Source organism: Nerophis lumbriciformis, linkage group LG20 (assembly GCF_033978685.3).
Source record: "Nerophis lumbriciformis linkage group LG20, RoL_Nlum_v2.1, whole genome shotgun sequence".
Taxonomy (NCBI): Eukaryota; Metazoa; Chordata; class Actinopteri; order Syngnathiformes; family Syngnathidae; genus Nerophis; species Nerophis lumbriciformis.
In genome coordinates, this window is record NC_084567.2 from 24718677 (window position 1) to 24735482 (window position 16806).

The 16806-nt window shown below is 40.9% G+C and overlaps 1 protein-coding gene across 3 annotated transcripts in view; it reads left to right on the plus strand.

Annotated features, from left to right (window-relative positions):
- The first annotated feature begins 700 nt into the window (after positions 1-700).
- The window catches only part of zer1 (zyg-11 related, cell cycle regulator), a 38892-nt gene continuing 22786 nt past the window's right edge, over positions 701-16806 (plus strand). The window contains exons 1-6 of one of the 3 annotated variants that reach the window (XM_061980629.1): positions 701-851; positions 3540-3754; positions 3850-4000; positions 12220-12671; positions 14496-14669; positions 14741-14855. In XM_061980629.1, coding sequence (XP_061836613.1) covers positions 3588-3754; positions 3850-4000; positions 12220-12671; positions 14496-14669; positions 14741-14855 — 1059 coding nt within the window. In that variant the 5' untranslated portion in view covers positions 701-851; positions 3540-3587. Of the gene's footprint in view, positions 1103-3539; positions 3755-3849; positions 4001-12219; positions 12672-14495; positions 14670-14740; positions 14856-16806 lie in introns of all 3 variants that reach the window. The other 2 variants (XM_061980631.1, XM_061980632.1) reach the window with 2 other exon arrangements.

Genomic DNA, 16806 nt, shown 5'->3' on the forward strand with positions numbered 1-16806 from the left:
GACTGTTGAACAACTTAAGCTGTACATCAAGCAAGAATGGGAAAGAATTCCACCTGAGAAGCTTAACAAATGTGTCTCCTCAGTTCCCAAACGTTTACTGGGTGTTGTTAAAAGGAAAGGTGATGTAACACAGTGGTGAACATGCCCTTTCCCAACTACTTTGGCATGTGTTGCAGCCATGAAATTCTAAGTTAATTATTTGCAAAAAAAAAAAAAAAAAAAGTTTATGAGTTTGAACATCAAATATCTTGTCTTTGTAGTGCATTCAATTGAATATGGGTTGAAAAGGAATTTGCAAATCATTGTTTTCCGTTTATATTTACATCTAACACTTTTTCCCAACTCATCTGGAAACGGGGTTTGTATATTACTTTTTTTTGTTCGGTTTGTACTTCATGAAGTTTTGCACTTGTTGTGTTTTTGTTGTTTGTTTTCATTATATGTGGATGTATTTGTTTGGTTTGTATGCCATCCATTAAGTAAGACTACGTATTATGTTGAAGGGAGAAGGAAAATATAAGATTGTCTTCATCCTGTTCCTTGGTGTGTAAATGTGTGTTTAGTTGCTGAGGTTTAATTGTCTATTGATTAAAGATGCACACCAATGAAGGAGATAAATGAAATGAAATGAAATACATTTTATTTCCCAGGATTTGTGGCACTTGCTGTCATTCCCAGCGATGTGAGGCGAGGAAGAGGGACAAGCGGAAGGGACAAGTCGTAGTAGAAGTGGGAGGAGTCTGTTTGTTGACATCAGCCCGAAAACCAATACATCAGATTGAACGACGACTGGGTGATAATAACTCCGTTTATCGCTGTTCTCAAGACGTAACACCTTGGCGAAAGCTAAGGTAGAGCACTCCACAATGGCTCGTCCGCGTCCACACCACTGACTTGACTGTTCGCGGCGTTTCCACGCTGGTTTGTACGTAGCGTGTTAGCCACATCGGCTAAGTTTGCTAACATTGCAGGGGAAAGTCATCGCTAGCCCGACAGCTAACATAACCTGCAACACACCGCTGATGTGCCCTACCGGCTACTGGAAGCATAACTTAGACAAACAAGTTCTACTCGCAGGTATTGTGGGCTAATTGTGAACCAAGTAGGTACACATTTGCTGCTACGTACTATCTGGTTATTTAGTGTTGGTGTTATTTGATTAAATTGCTGTAGTGTATCGCTAAGTGGCTTGCTTGTCACAGGACTCCTCGCTATATTGCTAACAACTTATTCTTTTTTCTTCATGCGTTGTTTATTTTAACCTCCACGCTAGAAAATGGATGGATGGATGGAAGCAGCAGAACTATTTTTTTTACACAATATTACGCAAATATGGTTTGTTGTTTGTACAAGTTGTCAAGTAGCCAACAGCCAGCGAGTGTGCTAATATGTTTTTTTGTAGTGTTTGCAATTGGATGCGCTTTTGGGATTTCGTCAAATGACTTGTCTCTTGAGGTTTGATTGTGATTAGGGATGTCCGATAATGGCTTTTTGCCGATATTCCGATATTGTACAACTCTTTAATTACCAATACCTATATCAACCGATATATACAGTCGTGGGATTAACACATTATTATGCCTAATTTGGACAACCAGGTTTAGTGAAAATAAGGTACTTTTAAATTGTTTTTATAAAATAAGATACATAAATTAAAAACATTTTCTTGAATAAAAAAGAAAGTAAAACAATATAAAAACAGTTACATAGAAACTAGTAATTAATGAAAATTAGTCAAATTAACTGTTAAAGGTTAGTGCTATTAGTGGACCAGCAGCACGCACAATCATGTGTGCTTACGGACTGTATCCCTTGCAGACTGTATTGATATATATTGATATATAATGTAGGAACCAGAATATTAATAACAGAAAGAAACAACCCTTTTGTATGAATGAGTGTGAATGGGGGAGGAAGGTTTTTTGGGTTGGTGCACTATTTGTAAGTGTATCTTGTGTTTTTTATGTTGATTTAATAAAATAAAATAAAAAACGATACCGATAATTTCTGATATAACATTTTAACGCATTTATCGGACACCTCTAATTGTGATTACTTCTATGTTTTTATGTGCAATATACACTACATTGCCAAAAGTATTTGGCCACCTGCCTTGACTCGCATATGAACTTCAAGTACCATCCCATTCTTAACCCATAGGGTTCAATATGATGTCGGTCCACCTTTTGCAGCTATTACAGCGTCAACTCTTCCGGGAAGGCTGTCCACAAGGTTGCGAAGTGTGTTTGTAGGAATTTTCCACCTTTCTTCCATAAGCGCATTGGTGAGGTCAGACACTGATGTTGGTCGAGAAGGCCCGGCTCTCAGTCTCCGTTCTAATTCATCCCCAAGGTGTTCTATCGGGTTCAGGTCAGGACTCTGTGCAGGCCAGTCAAGTTCATCCACACCAGACTCTGTCATCCATGTCTTTATGGACCTTGCTTTGTGCACTGGTGCACAGTCATGTTGGAAGAGGAAGGGGCCCGCCCCAAACTGTTCCCACAAGGTTGGGAGCATGGAATTGTCCAAAATGTTTTGGTATCCTGGAGTATTCAAAGTTCCTTTCACTGGAACTAAAGGGCCAAGCTCAACTCCTGAAAAACAACTCCACACCATAATTCCTTCTCCACCAAATTTCACACTCGGCACAGTGCAGTCCAAAATGTACCATTCTCCTGGCAACCTCAAACCCAGACTCATCCATCAGATTGCCAGATGGAAAAGTCTGATTCATCACTCCAGAGAAGGCGTCTCCACTGCTCTAGAATGCAGTGGCGACGTGCTTTACACCACTGCATCCCACACTTTGAATTGGACTTGGTGATGTATGGCTTAGATGCATGCGGCCATGGAAACCCATTCCATGAAGCTCTCTGCGTACTGTACGTGGGCTAATTGGAAGGTCACATGAAGTTTGAAGCACTGTAGCAACTGTGCAGAAAGTCGGCGACCTCTTTGCACTATGCACTTCAGCATCCGCTGACCCCTCTCTGTCAGTTTACGTGGCCTACCACTTCGTGGCTGAGTTGTTGTTGTTCCCAAACTCTTCCATTTTCTTATAATAAAGCCGACAGTTGACTTTGGAATATTTAGGAGCGAGGACATTTCACGACTGGATTTGTTGCACAGGTGGCATCCTATGACAGTTCCACGCTGGAAATCACTGAGCTCCTGAGAGCGGCCCATTCTTTCACAAATGTTTGTAGAAACAGTCTCCATGCCTAAGTGCTTGATTTTAAACACCTGTGGCCGGGCCAAGTGATTAGGACACCTGATATTGATCATTTTGATGGGTGACCAAATACTTTTGGCAATACAGTGTATAATGCATATTAATATAGGACTTGTCATCTGAATTTGTGTTTGCAATGTCAAGTGTCCCAGTAAAGCAGCCTTGCATTTAAATATACATTTATTGACTCATATTGATATGTCAAAAATGTTTGGGAGTAGTAAAGACTATAAGTCATACAATCTTAAAATAAATGCAGTGATTAAAAAAAAAAAAGTTTGCTCACTGTTCAACTTCTATTCTTAAGGTTCCCTGCGCTGCCAAGTGTTGGATCTGAGCTACCGAAGAGGCAAACATGGCAGCCAAAGCAGGAGATAACCCAGACAGCCTCATGACTTTGGCAACCGTATTCTGCTTGAGGAACCTGAAAAAGACGATGTGCTATCAGGGTTTGAGGAATAAGCTTTGCCTGCGCTCGGACATCTTTCTTCCGAGTGAAATCTGTGACAAATTGGTTAACGTGTATGTAATTAGTTGAATCAACATTTTCCACTCAAGGGTTATTATTGCAGATCTGATTCTTCTATTGATGCTCTGTGCTTGGTTTGTTTCCACAGATACATGGAGCTGGTCCACACAGACAGTAACTTTGAACCAAAGGAGAGCTTCTTCCAACTTTTTGCAGACCCACGGAGCACCAGACTGACCAGGATACAGCTGAAGGAAGATATTGTCTGTGACAGAGACTTGGAAGCCATTAGAAAACAGGTAGAGGGCTTTTTAAGCAAATTAAGATCTGTTTTCATAATAAACTATATGGGTAATCAAGCAGTATTTACAAGCACAGTAACTCACAGTGTCAAAGGATTTATTCCCTCCTGCCACATATTGTGTCCAGAGATTAACATAAATGTGGCCAGAGGTAACATACCCTCACTATATTCTAGGCATGAATGTCATATTTTTGACATTCTTTTTGAAGCGTGGAAAGATTATACTGTACAAATATGTCCCCTGCGCTCTTTCAAAAGGCAGTTTTGTTCCACTGCAATTTTGACTGTCTTACTGTCTTAAAACAATGTTACGCTAGGGCTGCCCAATTATGGCCAAAGTTATAATTAGGGATGTCCGATAATTACTTTTTGCCGATATCCGATATTCCGATATTGTCCAACTCTTTAATTACCGATACCGATATCAACCGATACCGATATCAACCGATGTATACAGTCGTGGAATTAACACATTATTATGCCTAATTTGGACAACCAGGTATGGTGAATATAAGGTACATTTAAAAAAATAAGCTAAATAAATTAAAAACACACGGTGGAAGAGGGGTTAGTGCGTCTGCCTCACAATACGAAGGTGCTGAGTAGTCTGGGGTTCAATCCCAGGCTCGGGATCTTTCTGTGTGGAGTTTGCATGTTCTCCCCGTGACTGCGTGGGTTCCCTCCGGGTACTCCGGCTTCCTCCCACCTCCAAAAACATGTACCTGGGGATAGGTTGATTGGCAACACTAAATTGGCCCTAGTGTGTGAATGTGAGTGTTAATGTTGTCTGTCTATCTGTGTTGGCCCTGCGATGAGGTGGCGACTTGTCCAGGGTGTACCCCGACTTCCGCCCGATTGTAGCTGAGATAGGCTCCAGCGCCCCCCGCGACCCCGAAGGGAATAAGCGGTAGAAAATGGATGGATGGATGGAAATTAAAAACATTTTCTTGAATAAAAAAAAAAAGTAAAACAATATAAAAACAGTTACATGGAAACTAGTAATTAATGAAAATTAGTAAAATTAACTGTTAAAGGTTAGTACTATTAGTGGTCCAGCATCACGCACAATCATGTGTGCTTACAGACTGTATCCCTTGCAGACTGTATTGATATATATTGATATATAATGTAGGAACCAGAATATTAATAGCAGAAAGAAACAACCCTTTTGTGTGAATGAGTGTAAATGGGGGAGGGAGGTTTTTTGGCTTGGTTCACTAATTGTAAGTGTATCTTGTGTTTTTTATGTTGATTTAATAAAAAAATTTAAAACATTTAAAAAACTGATACCGATAATAAAAAAACCCGATACCGATAATTTCCGATATTACATTTTAACGCATTTATCGGTCGATAATATCGGCAGGCCGATAATATCGGACATCTCTAGTTATAATCACCATTATTTTATCACTATTAGGGCTGGGAGATATGGACGAAAAAGTATATCTCAATACAGTTTTACTTAAACTCCATCCATCTTCTTCCGCTTATCTGAGATCGGGTCGCGGGGGCAGCAGCCTAAGCAGGGATGCCCAGACTTCCCTCTCCCCAGCCATTTCGTCCAGCTCTTCCCGGGGGATCCCGAGGCGTTCCCAGGCCAGCCGGGAGACATAGTCTTCCCAACGTGTCCTGGGTCTTCCACGTGGCCTCCTACCGGTCGGACGTGCCCTAAACACCTCCCTCGGGAGGCGTTCGGGTGGCATCCTGACCAGATGCCCGAACCACCTCATCTGGCTCCTCTCGATGTGTAGGAGCAGCGGCTTTACTTTGAGCTCCTCCTGGATGGCAGAGCTTCTCACCCTATCTCTAAGGGAGAGCCCCGCCACCCGGCGGAGGAAACTCATTTCGGCCGCTTGTACCCGTGATCAAAGCTCATGACCTTAGGTGAGGATGTGAACGTAGATCGACCGGTAAATTGAGAGCTTTGCCTTCCGGCTCAGCTCCTTCTTCACCACAACGGATCGATACAGCGTCCGCATTACTGAAGACGCCGCACCGATCCGCCGGATGATCTCACGATCCACTCTTCCCTCACTCGTGAACAAGACTCCGAGGTACTTGAACTCCTCCACTTGGGGAAGGGTCTCCTCCGCAACCCGGAGATGGCACTCCACCCTCTTCCAGGCGAGAACCATGGGCTCGGACTTGAAGGTGCTGATTCTCATTCCAGTCGCTTCACACTCAGCTGCGAACCGATCCAGTGAGAGCTGAAGATCCTGGCCAGATGAAGCCATCAGGATCACATCATCTAGACCTAATCCTGCAGCCACCAAACCGGATCCCCTCAACGCCCTGACTGCGCCTAGAAATTCTGTCCATAAAAGTTATGAACAGAATCGGTGACAAAGGGCAGCCCTGCCGAAGTCCAACCCTCACTGGAAACGTGTCCGACTTACTGCCGGCAATGCGGACCAAGCTCTGACACTGATCATACAGGGAGCGGACCGCCACAATCAGACAGTCCGATACCCCATACTCTCTGAGCACTCCCCACAGGACTTCTCGAGGGACACGGTCGAATGTCTTCTCCAAGTCCACAAAGCACATGTAGACTGGTTGCGCAAACTCCCATGCACCCTCAAGGACCCTGCCGAGAGTATAGAGATGGTCCACAGTTCCACGACCAGGACGAAAACTGCACTGTTCCTCCTGAATCCGAGGTTCAACTATTCGGCGTAGCCTCCTCTACAGTACACCTGAATAGACTTTACCGGGAAGGCTGAGGAGTGTGATCCCACGATAGTTGGAACACACCCTCCGGTTCCCCTTCTTAAAGAGAGGAACCACCACCCCGGTCTGCCAATCCAGAGGTACTGCCCCCGATGTCCACGCAATGTTGCAGAGTCTTGTCAACCAAGACAGCCTCACAGCATCCAGAGCCTTGAGGAACTCCGGGCGGATCTCATCCACCCCTGGGGCCCTGCCACCGAGGAGCTTTTTAACTACCTCAGCAACAGAAATAGGAGAGCCCACCACAGATTCCCCAGGAACTGCTTCCTCATAGGAAGACGTGTTGGTGGGATTAAGGAGGTCTTCGAAGTATTCCCTCCACCAATCCACAACATCTGCAGTCGAGGTCAGCAGAACACCATCCTCACCATACACGGTGTTGACAGCGCACTGCTTCCCCTTCCTGAAGCGGCGGATGGTAGTCCAGAATCGCTTCGAAGCCGCCCGGAAGTCCTTTTCCATGGCTTCCCCGAACTCCTCCCATGTCCGAGTTTTTGCCTTCGCGACCGCTGAAGCCGCACACCGCTTGGTACCCGTCCGCTGCCTCTGGAGTCCTATGAGCCAAAAGAGCCCGATAGGACTCTTTCTTCAGGTTCTAGGATTACCGCCACGACAGGCACCAACTACATTGCGGCCACAGCTCCAATCAGCCGCTTCGACAATAGAGGTGCGGAACATGGTCCACTCGGACTCGATATCCAGCACCTCCCTCGTGACATGTGGCAGCCACAATTGTGATTGTGATTAAAATTTGATTGATTGTGCAGCCCTACTTTATGCAATATTGAATAGAGACAAGTCAGTCTCAAGGCAGTCCCTCCAGGATTTTGCGATGTTGCCAGCACACCAAATTAACGTAAATTCAACCAGTCCCTGCAAATTATGCGCAGCCTTGCAGCTTTGTTCAACGCCCGCAACTCCTCGCACATTTTGCCCAACAAATTTGTCAAACGCACACGTCATGTCTTATCCAATTTACGTTTGTTTTTTGTGTAGACGAAGCAGAAACAGTAACGTGTAACAGTATATCAACTCTTTATTGCTCAAACAACACAATTGTTATCCTTCCCCATAGTTTAAAGCAATGGTTCCCGCCTAAAACGCTGAGCCCTCTGCGTAGTGTAGTATAGAAATATTTGGCAACACACTGGTGTTCTCACTTCCTAGTTTACATGTACAGTATATATATATTAATTTATTATTTATTTATCCAAGGTAAGACAATTAAAACACATTTCTATTTGCATTGCTCAACTAGCAGACCGTAAGGAAGCCTTTGATGGTGTTTATTTCTGTAATTGTAAGTAATTATTACTATTATTGGTTTTATTAAATTAAAACAGTGCAGTATTTGGACTATGAGCTCTAAGTATCTGCTTTAACTGCCATCTGGTGTCTACTTTGGAGTCTGCGGTATAAAATGAGTAAAACATCAACACAGTATTTGTTTTCCATTTTTTGTTGACATCCTATGATTTTTGAAGTTAAAGTTACAATAAACATTTACAACATTGATAACAAATTCATAAGATTTCAGGTTGATTAAGTGTTTGTGATAAAACTAAGCCTTAAAACATCTTTTGCAGAAACTTACTGAAAGGTTTCCGCATTTTAGGCTGTAAAATCATAAAAAACTCCAGTTAAATCCTGGAGCGATTGCTCAAGCCCTGAAGCTTGTCTTAAGACAGCCCACAAGGTCATCAAGTGGGTCTTTTGGGCTGCCGTTTCTTGCTCATGTGTGTTTGGCCCGCCCCCTTGCCCCTCCATCTGGTTCGAAATAGCTCTTGGATTTGTACACAATTGTGTTTATCTGCCTCTTATTCTCAGTAACATTTCATTTTACGTCTATATGCATGCATACATGGATGTGATTGGTAGTTAGAGGCAGCCAGTTAGCAGGAATGACCTTTGGCAGCTGGCCCGATCAAAAATGTGTCGATCATGGACGGTTGTTTATTTTTTCCTCTGCTTTTGCTTTGATAACCACGATAACTCTCCCAGGCTAGCCCAGGTGCCTCATGTATTAATACTCGCATGGATTTCTTACTAAAATATTGTTTACGCTAATATCCAGTAAACGTTGTACGCACAAAAAAATTCAGACGTATTTAAAGTGTGTGCATACATCCAAGCACATTTCTTTTGTACAGCCCAATCAACTAGGAATTGAGCACACATGTTGAAGTGGCTGGCCACTCCCTGTGCCTTGATCTTTTACATTGTTGAAATCAAATGTTGGTAAAGCCTGAACAACCACCTCTGTGTGGGTCGCCAAAGGATATATGTAGAATTGTGCGTACGCCCAGCATGTCGGCGTGTGGCACCGCACATTTCTACGTTCAGTTCGCTCTTGATACGTTTAAACTCTGCCGTGAATAATGGCATACGCCAGGTTTTTGTGTGTTACGCCATCGCAGCTTCTTGGCTTGGCTATAATTCTTTATAGGCATTTATTTACTAGAAAAATAGCTGAACATTAGAGCATGAAGGAGTTGAGGCATTGTCACTGTGTGTCACATACAATCACTTTACAGCAACACATACAGTTCACTTCCTGTAAAAGTGATTTCAAAATAAAACATCCTCTGGGAGGAAGTAAAGTATTTTCAAAACAATATTACTATTTGCTGGTCTCTTATAACACTTTTCACTGCAAATAATACTGTATATTTGTTTTTAAGAAAAATCTTGAATTAAATATTGATGTCCTGCATTTTAATGATTAGCTTAAATTAGTAACATTGTGGGGACAAGCCACTGTGTACACAACTCAAAACCAGTGAAGTTGGCATGTTGTGTAAATCGTAAATAAAAACAGACTACAATGATTTGCAAATCCTTTTCAACCTATATTCAGTTGAATTAACTGCAACGACAAGATACTTAACGGTCGAACTCGTAAACTTTGCTATTTTTTGCAAATATTAGCTCATTTGGAATTTTGATGCCTGCAACATGTTTAAAAAAAGCTGGCACAAGTGGCAAAAAGACTGAGAAAGTTGATGAATGCTCATCAAACACTTATTTGGAACGTCCCACAGGTGAACATGCTAACTGGGAACAGGTGGGTGCCATGATTAGGTATAAAAACAGCTTCCATGAAATGCTCAGTCATTCACAAACAAGGATGGGGCGAGGGTCACCACTTTGTGAACAAATGCATGAGCCAATTGTCCAACAGTTAAATAACAACATTTCTCAATGAACTATTGCAAGGAATTTAGGGATTTCATCATCTACGGTCCGTAATATCATCAAAAGGTTTGGAGAATCTGGAGAAATCACTGTACGTAAGCGTCAAGGCTAAAAAACAACATTGAATGCCCGTGACCTTCGATCCCTCAGGCGGTACTGCATCAAAAACTGACATCAGTGTGTAAAAGATATCACCACATGGGCTCAGGAACACTTCAGAAAACTACTGTCAGTAACTACAGTTCGTCGCTACATCTGTAAGTGCAAGTTAAAACTCTACTATGCAAAGCGAGAGCCATTCATCAACAACATCCAGAAACGCCGCCGGCTTCGCTTGACCTGAGCTCATCTAAGATGGACTGATGCAAAGTGGAAAAGTGTTCTGTGGTCTGACGAGTCCACATTTCAAATTGTTTTTGGAAACTGGACGTCATGTCCTCCGGACCAAACGGAAAAGAACCATTCAGACTGTTATAGGCACAAAGTTGAAAAGCCAGCATCTGTGATGGTATGGGGGTGTATTAGTGGCCAAGGCATGGGTAACTTACACATCTGTGAAGGCACCATTAATGCTGAAAGGTACATACAGGTTTTGTAACAACATATGCTGCCATCCGAGCAACGTCTTTTTTTGCTTATTTCAGCAAGACAATGAATGCCAAGCCACATTCTGCATGTGTTACAACAGCGTGGCTTCGTAGTAAAAAAGTGCGGGTACTAGACTGGCCTGCCTGTAGTCCAGACGTGTCTCCCATTGAAAATATGTGGCGCATTATGAAGCGTAAAATACGACAACGGAGACCCCAGACTGTTGAACAAATTCAGCTGTACATCAAGCAAGAATGGGATAGAATTCCACCTGAAAAGCTTCAAAAATTGGTCTCCTCAGTTCCCAAATGTTTACTGAGTGTTGTTAAAAGGAAAGGCCATGTAACACAGTGGTAAATATGCCCCTGTGCCAACTTTTTTGCAATGGGTTGCTGCCATTAAATTCTAAGTTAATTATTATTTGAAAAAAAAAATCTAAATTTGCAAGACATGTATCCTGTTTTTATTTACAATTAAGACAAAGGGCCAACTTCACTGGTTTACATCAATGAGAGGAGTTGGTACATTATCTGTGAAGTGGACTGTAGTGGGCCAATATGGACCAAACAGCCCAGGGATAAATTACACCCTGGACAAGTTGTCACCTCATCACAGGGCCAACACAGATAGACAAACAACCATTCACACTCACATTCACACACTAGGGCCAAATTAGTGGTGCTTATCATATTTGGAAAAAAATTATAGTAAAACATGTATAACACAAGTTCCAGGTTACAAAAGCTCCGCTTGGCTACCTACTGACCTATTACGCGCACGAGTGCTGAGATGGCCTAAAAAAAGGTCTTTTAATAAATAGATTCTTGAAAATTTTGAATCGATTTATAATGGTAATAAATGAAAACCACCATTCAGATTTTTTTCCTGCACCCCTGATAGGACGTCTTTTTCATCATAAACATTTTCAATAATAAAGAGTGGCATGAGTATAAATGACATCCACCATCATTGTTTTGGCTTGACAACCTGATGAGATTGAGGATTTAATTTAGTTCCTTGGACACTCTTTTAGAGGTCACAAGTTTGGATTTTATAAAAAGGAGTCGAAAGATTATTTGCTATCAGTACATTGGGCCTGGCAGAGGTCTGTGCTCTCTGTGTGCTTTTCTAGTTTATGAATCATGTGTTTCGCTCTCTGTGTGCTTTTCTAGTTTATGAATCATATGTTTCTGTCAAGATATTTATTTATTTATCCTTTTTAGTTTTATTTACTTTATAGTTATCTGCTTCTTCCTTTAATGCACAAGTTATATTCTGATCGTTTTTACTCCTATTTCCCTATTTTGTATTCTTCTAAACATGTTTCCTTCTTTTATGTCTGCGTAAGATCTATCTGTTTCTACACAATTGCTATTTTCTGTACCTGTTAGGAAATGTTTACAATTAAACACTGGAAGTAAACACACTTTTTAATGTCAAAATGTTAACACATGAACAACTGTCAACATGGATTTTCTGCAATAGTCATACAAAAGGCATAGGATTAAATCAATTATGTTTTTTCCTACTCAGTTTTTTGACATGTTGAATGGTGTAAACGTAATCATATCATGTTCCTTTATATGGTAATTTGCTATGTGTGTCCAAAAAAAAAAAAAAAAAAAAAAAAAAAAAACACCATTTGTGACCATGTATTTGAAGGTAAAATAATGCCAATGCCATTATGTGTTTTTGCAGGACCTGATTGAGCTTCATCTTAGCTACTGCAACAGTCTGTCATCCCGCAGCCTAAAAACATTGACATGCTTCCGTGAGACGTTGGTCTCCCTTTGTCTTTTTGGCTGCAGTCTCATCTTCTATAGGAAGGGCGGTGCCCCACTGGCCTTCAATGAAGATACTGAGGATGAGGGAGAGAGCCCTGTTTCTAGGCAAGCATTAGAGACTGACTTTAACTTCCAGGGGTTCAACCGCCTACGATTGCTCAACCTGGGTGGCCTACCAGATGAGGTGGATGCGGAAAACCTGCTTAAACCCTTGAAGTCACTCAGCTCACTAGATCTGTCTAATGTTCACTTACTGGGAACAGCTTTTCTAACTCAGTGGAAAGACAGACTAGCATCTCTTGTTCTCTACAATGTGGATCTTTCAGAGGAGTTGGTCAATACTGTGGAGGAACTTGTCAATCTCAGGTAAATGTTGGCATTTTACATTTTGAAAATATTGTTTTAAACCGCAATGGAACATTCTCTTGTCATTTCAGTGTATAATTGTGTTGCATACATTACATCACATAAGCAGTCAATCGACTGCATGGAGAGACGTCACATTTTCCTTGCCGTAATGTTGCCTCCCTGAATTGTTTCGAGATTCGGAACATTTCTCAAAAACACCTCTGCATTGCCAATAAAGCGGATTAACGTAGTGCCGGTTTAACAACTATTGTCAGATTCCGGACTTTTAATCTGAATTATCTTTACAAATTGACTGGATGTGTCCCCATTTTTGTGTTTGCTTACCTTTTTCATGGCTTACTGACCTTTTGTTCTTAATTATTTATTTATTTAGTTAGTTTTATTGTTTTTTTTCAGTTACTTTTAAAATTTAACTTTCACTACTTTATTACTGTACTAAAAATAAAAATTAAAAACTGTAGGTTGTTTTTTAATTATTTTTTATTTTATTTTATTTATTAGTCAGCCAACCATCGTCCTCATGCTAAGCCAAATTATAATAATATTGTACCAGTGTTTCCCAACAGTGTCCATACAGCAGGACGGGGGTTTACTGTATCAGACTGTAGTGCAATCGCTCCTCTACAGTGACATTTGAAGTGCACATATAAACCTACACAGTGCGTTGTGTGTGTGTGCGTGTGTGAGTTGTTGAGGGGAAGTTGTTGAGGGGATTGCACTAACAAACATTTGAACACATGCCTCGCCTGTACAGCGCATTCGGAAAGTATTCACAACGCTTCGCTTTTTTTGACATTTTGTAATGTTGCAGCCTTATTCCAAAATTGAATACATTTATTTTTGTCCTCAAAATTCTACACACAATACCCCATAATCAAAATGTGAACATGTTTTTTTAGGACTTTTTTCACTTTTGTTAAAAATAAAAAAACTAAGAAATCCCCATGATTTCTTAGTTTTTAATTTTTAATACATTTGCAAAAATGTCTTAAAAAAAACCTTTTTCACATTGTCATGATGGGGTATTGCGACCCCAAAAGGGACAAGCGGTAGAAAATGGATGGATGGAAAATTTTGAGGACCAAAATATATGTATTCCATTTTGGAATAAGGCTGTAACAAAATGTTGAAAAAGTGAAGCGCATTGAATACTTTCCAGATGCACAGTATTTCAACAACTGCTCCAAAGTTGCATTTTACAAACTTTTCCCAATATAAAGCATTTGAAAGACACTAAAATCAGCCACACAGTCAGAACTAAGTGTCATTTAATTAATGCGGTTGCTCTTCCACAAGCAATGCAAGAGTAGATGTGAAATGTAAACACACTGCCATGGAGAGACAGAAATGACATGCCTTTTTAATCCTTCATTTAAAATAAAAGCTGTATTTCATATGCTGTGTTGGTGGGCTATATTTTTTTAATTTTTTCATTAGCTGTAATCATAATCCTCCATATTATTAGAAAAATAACAAATATTTCACTCGTTAGGCAATAAACCTACAGAATTTACCAGCTTCACTTTTTTGCATTATGCAACTGAAAAATTTACTTTTCGAAGATATAAGTTACGGTGTACTCTCTCATACTTTAATCAACACATTTATGAATTGCTACAAATATAGTGTAGCTGTCTTAATTATAAAAAAATCTTTGTATATTTTTTTTATTTTAGTGTTGTACAACATTGAGTTATTGAGTTATTATCAACACAGGCAATGCTTGACTGTGTGTTAATACCTGATAAAATCTTGATAACCTGATAGTTGTATAATTGACTATACAAACCCACCAATTACTAACGACTATGCCTTCCTCAGGCATCTTGACATCTCACGTGAGAGCAGGAGGACCTCCAAGTTTAAGATGAGCAGGAAAATATTGACCGCTATCGTGCAGAGACTGGTCAATCTGATTTCACTGGACATCTCAGGTCACGTAATGCTCGACAACTGCACCGTTTCGCATTGTGAAGAAGCTATGGGTCGGCCAAGGTGGGTAAACCGCATTAAGCAAAAAATACAATTGTTCTATAAACGTTTTTGAGAACATTTTTCTTCTCTAGCAATGAACCATGCAAGAGCAGCATCTACCCTTTTAAAGAGCTGAAGAGGCCCTTGCAGTTTTTGGGTTTATACGACACTACCCTTTGTAATGTGACGCACATCCCTGCTTATAAGGTACTGTTGACAGGAGTTGAATGCATTAAAGTTACTCTATTCGTGATCTCTTAGGGCTGATGTACAAACCCCGTTTCCATATGAGTTGGGAAATTGAGTTAGATGTAAATATAAACGGAATACAATGATTTGCAAATCCTTTTCAACCCATATTCAATTGAATGCACTACAAAGACAAGATATTTGATGTTCAAACTCATAAACTTTATTTTTTTTTTGCAAATAATCATTAACTTAGAAATTCATGGCTGCAACACGTGCCAAAGTAGTTGGGAAAGGGCATGTTCACCACTGTGTTACATGGCCTTTCCTTTTAACAACACTCAGTACACGTTTGGGAACTGAGGAGACACATTTTTTAAGCTTCTCAGGTGGAATTATTTCCCATTCTTGCTTGATGTACAGCTTAAGTTGTTCAACAGTCCGGGGGTCTCCGTTGTGGTATTTTAGGCTTCATAATGCGCCACATATTTTCAATGGGAGACAGGTCTGGACTACAGGAAGGCCAGTCTAGTACCCGCACTCTTTTACTATGAAGCCACGTTGATGTAACACGTGGCTCTGCATTGTCTTGCTGAAATAAGCAGGGACGTCCATGGTAACGTTGCTTGGATGGCAACATATGTTGCTCCAAAACCTGTATGTACCTTTCAGCATTAATGACGCCTTCACAGATGTGTAAGTTACCCTTGTCTTGGGCACTAATACACCCCCATACCATCACAGATGCTGGCTTTTTAACTTTGCGTCCATAACAATCCGGATGGTTCTTTTCCTCTTTGGTCCGGAGGACACAACGTCCACAGTTTCCAAAAACAATTTGAAATGTGGACCCGTCAGACCACAGAACACTTTTCCACTTTGTATCAGTCCATCTTAGATGAGCTCAGGCCCAGCGAAGCCGACGGCGTTTCTGGGTGTTGTTGATAAACGGTTTTCGCCTTGCATAGGAGAGTTTTAACTTGCACTTACAGATGTAGCGACCAACTGTAGTTACTGACAGTGGGTTTCTGAAGTGTTCCTGAGCCCATGTGGTGATATCCTTTACACACTGATGTCGCTTGTTGATGCAGTACAGCCTGAGGGATCGAAGGTCACGGGCTTAGCTGCTTACGTGCAGTGATTTTTCCAGATTCTCTGAACCCTTTGATGATATTACGGACCGTAGATGGTGAAATCCCTAAATTCCTGGTTGAGAGAGGTTTTTCTTAAACTGTTCAACATTTTGCTCATGCATTTGTTGACAAAGTGGTGACCCTCGCCCCATCCTTGTTTGTGAATGACGGAGCATTTCATGGAATTTACTTTTATACCCAATCATGGCACCCACCTGTTCCCAATTTGCCTGTTCACCTGTGGGATGTTCCAAATAAGTGTTTGATGAGCATTCCTCAACTTTATCAGTATTTATTGCCACCTTTCCCAACTTCTTTGTCATGTGTTGCTGACATCAAATTCTAAAGTTAATGATTATTTGCAAAAAAAAAAAAAGTTTATCAGTTTGAACATCAAATATCTTGTCTTTGTAGCATATTCAACTGAATATGGGTTGAAAATGATTTGCAAATCATTGTATTCCGTTTATATTAACATCTAACACAATTTCCCAACTCATATGCAAACGAGGTTTGTAGTATTACAGAATTTCCCCTGTTTATACGTGCACACTACCTCACAATCTTGAGTATGCCCCTCACATTGCTGAAATTGTTATAATTAGGGCTGTCTTCCAACGGTCAAAGATTTGACGATTCAATTCGGAGAAGTCCGATTTGATTAGCAACCTCGCAATTGAATCGTCGGACATTAAACGTTGTCCGCAGGTTAAGTACCTGCTGAGGTCCCCCGCACAGTAGGTGTGTTGGGAGGATGGATCGATTACAATCATGAGTAAAATATTCTTGTGTGCAGACAAATAGTTTTTAGAGAGTAAGATATAATGCTCTTCTGC